Source organism: Pteropus vampyrus, unplaced genomic scaffold (assembly GCF_000151845.1).
Source record: "Pteropus vampyrus isolate Shadow unplaced genomic scaffold, Pvam_2.0 Scaffold618, whole genome shotgun sequence".
Lineage (NCBI taxonomy): Eukaryota > Metazoa > Chordata > Mammalia > Chiroptera > Pteropodidae > Pteropus > Pteropus vampyrus.
This window is the reverse complement of record NW_011889399.1, coordinates 73,520-80,799: the sequence shown is the minus strand read 5'-3', so window position 1 is coordinate 80,799 and position 7,280 is coordinate 73,520. Positions and strand designations below refer to the sequence as shown.

The 7,280-nt window shown below is 41.0% G+C and overlaps 1 gene segment (V, D, J or C); it reads right to left on the bottom strand.

Moving 5' to 3' along the window:
• Positions 1 to 6,485: 6,485 nt before the first annotated feature.
• On the bottom strand, positions 6,486 to 7,039 carry LOC105308720. The segment is given in 2 exon segments: positions 6,486 to 6,862; positions 6,981 to 7,039. Coding segments are annotated over 2 exon segments (423 nt in total).
• Positions 7,040 to 7,280: the final 241 nt, after the last annotated feature.

Genomic DNA, 7,280 nt, shown 5'->3' with positions numbered 1-7,280 from the left:
GTGGGAGAGAGAGGAATAGAAGAGTACAGGCCGTGGTGCAGACATTCCAAGAATTTGCTGGCAACACAGCTGATGCTGAGCTCTCTCCTGGCCCCTTTACTTCCTCCTGAATGTCCCAGGTGAAGGATATATGTGTGATGTATTGTGCAAATCTGCTCCCTTTACTACGACTCGCAACTGTGTCCTCAGTTCAGAAAACTGCTCCCTTGCCAGCAGACAGGTTTGCCTGATGAAGTAACCTTTTACATGGGCCAGTGAGTCAAGAGCCCCTTAAATTTGAAGCCCTGAGTTTGTCAGACTGTGCTTATCTCTGAGAGAATGCACATGCTTCCTGGTGGTTTCCTTAAGAGAATATGAATGGTGATGACGAATAGGAAGAATAAGTGGTCATCTATTCTTTTATTCACCTAACAAATATTGTTTTAATTTCTTTAATTCCCCCCCTATAACCTTTAGCTTGCCTTTACCTTCTTACTGGTATCTTTTAATGAGCAGCAGCTTTTGCTTTTTATAAAGTCCAATTTATCAATTTTTTCTTGTATCTTTGTGCCTTCTCTATGCCATAGTTATGAAAATATTCTCTTTTTTTTTCTTTTTTCTAAGAGCTTTATTGTTTTGACATTCACATTTGGGTCTACCATCCATCTTGAATTAATTTGTGTACGGTGTGAAGTAGGGGGTCAAAGTTCCTTTTTCCCCCCAATACAAATATCCAGTTGTTCCAGTACCATTTATTAAAAAGACTTTTTTCCCCCATTGAACTGCATTGTTATCTCTGTTGAAAACCACGTGACTATAAATGTACGTATATATGTATTTATCTGTCTATCCATCTATTTATCCAGCGTTATTGAAGTAAAATTGATACAATTGTATATGTTTAAAGTATATGGTATGACAATTTGATATATGTATATATAATTATGCTATAGGCATATACCACAGTATATATAATTATGAAGTGATTATCACAATTAAGTTCATTAATACATTCATCATCTCACAGTTATTGTTTTATGTGTGTGTGGTGAGAACACTTGAGATCTACTCTTTTGGCAAATTCCAAGTATACAATACAATATAAAGTGTTGGTTTATTTTTTAACTCTTTATTATATTCTACTGATCTATTTGTCTATCTTTATATCAATACCACATGGTCTTAATTACTGTAGCTTTATACAAAGTTTCAAGATTACTAGGACTCTTCTAGGTCCTTTATATTTCCATATAACTTGAAAATCATTTAAAAATTTCTGCCAGTCCACGAATTTTGATTGGGATTGATTTGAATGTCTATAGCAATTTGGAGATATTTAATATCTTAAAAATATTGAGACAATTTTTACTTCTTTTTTTCAAATTTTATGACTTTTTTTGAACCAAAATGAAATCTCTACTTCAGGATTTACCTTGGTGAGGAATATTAGGTAAATTTGATCCCTTATGTAGTTTCACAGATTTTTCTTGGTACATTTTAATGGTTTCTCAATAAGGAAGTTTCAAGTAACATATATTTTACTTTTTATATAGCAATAAATCATTGAACTTATAAGTCATAGATGTCATTAAGTCATAAGATAGCACAAACTGCCACTTTCTGTGAGAGGATACATCTATTTCTGTGTGAACTTTAGGTATGTGTTAGGTGTGTCGTCAGTCTTTAACATGTACAAGCTCTGAAAAAAAGAATATTATTTTCCACATCTCAATAAAAGCTTCATGAATCATGAAATTTAGGGAAACATAAAGGATCTTGAAAGTATGCTTGTCATGTTGTTCCTTCATGAATCCAATGGTTCTTCATGAGTTGAGCACATTTCAGTCATATCTCTAAGTACTGTGAAAATAATTCAAACAAATAATGAGCACGTGCCAAATTTATGTATCCTATTAATGAAGGAGCAAACAGAATAGCGAAGCTGATTCAATAAGGACATAAGGAAGCAGGATTTATATAACCAGGGCAGGAGGGAATGTTCACCTATGATAGCTAAAGTAGATTTGCTAAATTAAATATAAAAAAGCCAGTTAAAAATCCTAAAACTATAACTCTTGGGATTATCTTTCTACTTTACTTATAATCTGCTTTCTATATGTTAACCTAAACTCACCAGTTGTACAATATTTGGGCCCTAATCAATTCTTAGGCAAGGCTACAAATTCTGATAAGGTCAGATGGGACTATTTAAAAGAAAATCTCTAGTGTGATATTCCAGGGTCCTACAATTACCTTTTTGTTGTGTTTCTAAATTTTGGATTATATTTTCCTGAAAAACAATTATTTTTAAAAAATTTTGTTAAAATAATCATAGACTCACAGGAAGTTGCAAAAATAGTACGTAGAGTGCTGTGCACCCTTCATCCAGCTTCACAAAGATGACATCTTACATACATAGTACGATATCAAAGTCAGGAAATTGACACTGGCACACTATAATTAACTAGACTATAGACCTTATCCACTTTTCACCATGTTTTACGTGCATTTATTTGTGTGTCTGTATAGTTCTATGCAATTTTATCCCATGTCTCTTTTTGTGTAACCAACACCACAATCAAGATACAGCAATGTTTCAGCATGACAAAGGAATCATCTCATGCTACCTCATTATATTTGCGCTCTCCGTCCTTGTCTCTTGGCAACCACTAGTGTGGTCTCCATCTCTATAGTTTTGTCAAAAGTTTATCATGAAAGAAACACATTTCTACTGCTGACAGTGACAGAAATACAGAAAAATTAAAGGAATGAAAAACACTTGGCATTACTAACAGGCCATGACTACTGTCAATTCCAATGAAGCCTTTTTAAGACTTGGGCGTTATAAGATATTTTGAGGATGGCACAAAAGAAACGTTCTTCCCTAGGCTTAGGAATCATACACCAAGTCCCAGACTGTTTCTTCATCCTTTTGGGCAGAGTTGCCCACTAAAATGGAACAGTTGATGGGTGCACTCTGAGGGTGGAACCTGCCATTCAAGCATACATTTATGCCTGTGGTAATTCATTCAATGAAAACTCATCAGCTCTTGTGTTGGAGGTATTCGTCTCGGTATCAGGAAGAGTATATCAGAGAGCAGAATGGCAACAGCTCCTGTCATGAAGGGTTTTACAGTCTAGCTGCTCAACCACCTCTGGACCATTTCTGAAATGAGAGGCTATGATTGTTTGGATATTCCTAGGGTACATCGGGATGATTCCATTCATGGAGATGCTGAGATGGTAGAGCCTTTGGAAACTAAAAGATCTAAATATTCATTTATCTATTCATTCAACTTTATAAAATTATTACTACTTATCAAACATGATGAATTGAAAACAAAGTCTACTTTCTTGGAATTTAGAGTCTATGTGAGAAAAGAGACCGGAAGAAAAACATGGGTCAGAAAATATGTTATTGTAACATATGAGTAAGTGGGGTAAACCTGATTGGAGAAGTCAAGGAAAGCTTTCCAGAGGAGGCACTATCTGAATGAAAGTTGATATTTGAGAAAGACCAGTATGGAGACAGACATAGTGTGGGTCTTGGGTGCAGGCAGATCTAGGGGGTGGTACATTCAAGATGAGAGATTATCCTACAGAAAGGATTAGAGACAAGAAAGAAAAATGTTACCCCAATAATTGAAAGTAACTCGATTCAGTTGAACTACAAGGCGGGGCTGAGAATTTGGGTCACAGAGGCTGAGAAGGGCTGAGAATGTCTCAGTTAGGAATTTGAACCTGATGTTATAGATGGCATGTGTGACTTTTGAAGGGAGAAGTGTCAGGAGTACACTTATATTTCGGGAAAATAGGTGAAATATGGATCGGAGGGGCCTGGATAGAAGGAAAGGAAAGGGAGAGTGAAGCTGATTGTTCAGAGAGGAAGGTAGAAGCGCGTCCTCTCATGGGACTTACAGGACAAGATGTTTTCAAGGAGGAAGATACCAGTACTTTAAACTACAGGTGAGGGGGCAAATCAAATGATAAGTGAAATGGACCTGTGAAGCTGCCTATCAGAAGATCCTCCCTGACATTAACCAGAGAGAGCATCTCAGGAGGGAATGGGAAGGGAAGTCCTTCTGTGGAGATCCAGAGTGAATGGGAGAGCCTGGGGGTAGAACAGCAACCGGCATGGACCGCTGGATCACAACCCTTAACTCCTCCATGGAAAAATCTCAGATGGGAGGAACGAGATGTTAAGAATAAAGGAAAGGGGACCAAGGGGGGAATCAGGGCGGTGGAGACCTTGTTTAACATGTGGAAAGAACATCGTGGGGCATGGGATTGAGGACCAGGCTTCTTTGTGAGGGCAAGAGTTGGCAAGAGAGCTTTTGAGTTTGGCTCTTTGCTCTCCCCCTTGCTGCCCTGGTTGGGTACTTTCACCACGGAGGCATTAAGAATCAGAACAAAACAAAAAACCCCAGCTCAGGCCTAACTGAATTTGTAGCCTAACAATAGGGCGGCAGGGATCAACAGCACAGCAGGCAGTGTTTGAGTGTTTCTTTCTTCACTTCTCATCCCCCTACACAGAAGACATGGGATATCAAATGTAGGCACTACATTTACAAGAAAAAAAAAATTGTAAAAATCAATCTCTAAAGGAGATAAGGGGAGATGGCAGGTGAGGCCCATAGTCACCTGGATGGGGCAAAGCAACAGAAGAGGGTGGATCCTACTGCACTATAAAACCTGGGCCCTGTTCCTGGGCAAATCCGTCCTCACTACTTAAGTTCACTAGGCATAACATAGGCTAAGTCTTGGACTTCAGTGTCTTCCCTTTGTACCTTTCTAATCTGAATAGCTGATAACCCTGTGGAATGGTCACAGAAGTAATCAGACACCTACAGAAATGCACACACACTACAAAAAGAGAGGCATCAACTCGACATTTTAACAACATGAATCAGAATTAATGAAATAGAACATCGAGATTTAAAATACGTGTAATGTTCCCAAAGATATAAGTAAGAATAATGGTAACAAACGGTTGAATGTGTAGCACTGAAAGAGGCACTGCTTGCTCCCCCATCTCAAATTTTTGTACAAGCATCATCTCAGTGTGGCCTAGATTATTGGCTAGATTATTTAAAATTGTATCCTCATGTCATTCCTTATTTCCATTCTCTGCTTTATTTTTATTCACAGCATTTACCACCTTCTAACATACGACACAGTTCATCTTTCTGGTCTGTTTTCCAACTCATGGCATATAATCTCCATGAGGTCATTTACCTGTATTCTCAGCACCTAGCACATGGCCTACCTAATAGTTATACTCATTGAACTAGATCAATAAATGAAGACGTATAAGGCATATGGGCATTAAGAATAAAGAATTAACTTATAGATTTATAACCTACAGAAGCAAGGGCAAAATAAAAAGGAAGGAAGGTGGAAAGGGGGAGAAAGGAAGGGAAGAAGGAAGGGAGGGAAGAAAGGAAGGATTAAAAAGATATTCATATTAGCTTATACCTAAAATAATAAATGATGTCTATGGCGTGAGGATGCTCTAGGCTGAGCACTCGGAGTAGAACCAAAAAGCACTGAGAGCTTTTTAAAGTGCCTAGTGTTTAGTTGTAGCTGAGTTGTCAGTAAGGGACCACATACATCAATGGCTTGGCTGGAGCAGTGGGATCTGCTTTATCACATGACTATTGATTGGCAGGCTTCTCTAAGAGAAAGCAAGAGAGAGCAAGCAACACAGGCCACTATCTTTTTATAACCTAGTATCAGAGGTGATATCCCATCTCTTCTGTGTCCTACTTGTTAGAACCCAGTTATATCAATGGGATAAAGATGTCTCTGTTTCTTGGCCCCTGTATTGTTTACTTTCTCACAGCAGGCTACAGTCATTAGCTTAAGCCCGTCTACACCAAAATCAAATTTTTACACATCCAATTGCTTTAAATATAGACCAAATAAACATATGTTTAGCTATTTGGAGCCTGCCTGTTTTTCATACCTCATGAAACCACTCAACATCTAGCCATAGATGAGAAAATCCTTAGGCTCTGATAGACCCCACACTGCTGCTGCCCCTTAGAGCAGTCTGACCTAGAGAATCATGGCTGTGCCGCTAAAAGGCATCTGGGAGACACATATGTCCTTCACCGATTCCCATCCTACCCTCGAGTTCTTTGCCCTTCTCTTCCAGATGTTGGCCCTGCGCCAGTGCTGTCGAAGGTTTACAGCTGTGAGGCACTCGCCCTCTCTGCGTTACTGCCATCTCATGATAGTACTTTTTGCCCTTTTCCTTGATCATCCTAAACTCCTCAAACTCATGACCCCTTCACTCAGGACAGCCCGCACTCAAGGGAGGGGATCACACAAGGGCACAGACACTAGGAGGTAGGGCCTTGGGGGCTGTCTTAGAGGTGGTTCACAGTGATTTGCCTTCTGGCCCCCCAAAGATTCACATCCCTCTCACATGCCAGACACATTTCCTAGGCCTTGTGTTCAGCTCTGCACACACAGAAAGGAAATACTCAGGAGCAGAGGGTACATTAAGCCCATGGTTTTTGTCTCACTTCCTTTTGGGACGGGATCACTGTGTAAGACTTAGAGTTGCCGTCCCATATATTACAGTAATAGTCGGCCTCATCCTCAGCCTGGAGCCCCGAGATGAGCAGAAGCCCTGCGTTGGCCGAGGTGTCTTTGGCTCCAGAGAAGCGGCTGGGGACCCCGGAGCCCTGGTGCTTATCGGAGTCTGAGTTGTAGTACAGGAGATACCGGGGAGGGCTTCCTGGCTTCTGCTGGAACCAGTATATGTCTTTACCACTAACACTGAGATCACTGCTCAGGGTGCAGGTGAGTCTGGCTGTTGCTCCAGGAGATGCAAAGAGGGAGGGCGGCTGAGTCGGCACAGGCTGGGAGAGGGAACCTGCAAACACAGACAAACATGATCACTCGCACAAGAGACCAGAGAATATTTCTCAGGATTTTGAGCAAAGGGGCAGTGATGGTGGGGGATGCCCACTGTCCCCGAGGCCTGTACCCACCTGTGCACTGAGAGAGGAGCACGAGGAGGACGGGGGTCCAGGCCATGGTGCATGGAGCCCCTGAGCCCACAGTGGGGCTGGGTTGCCCCAGGCCTCCTTTTCTTCTCCACCCTCCGCCAGAGGTGGGGCTGTGCATGCAAATGTGTGTCCATCCAGATACCGCCCAGCCCCTCCCTGAGCCCAGGTGCTGAAGCTCAGCTCATAGTCAGACTGAGGAGGACGAAGGTTGGCTTTATCCCCTGGGAGAGCCCTGGAAGGAAGCACCTGCTGACACCACACAAAGAACCTTGCTCGGGGGAC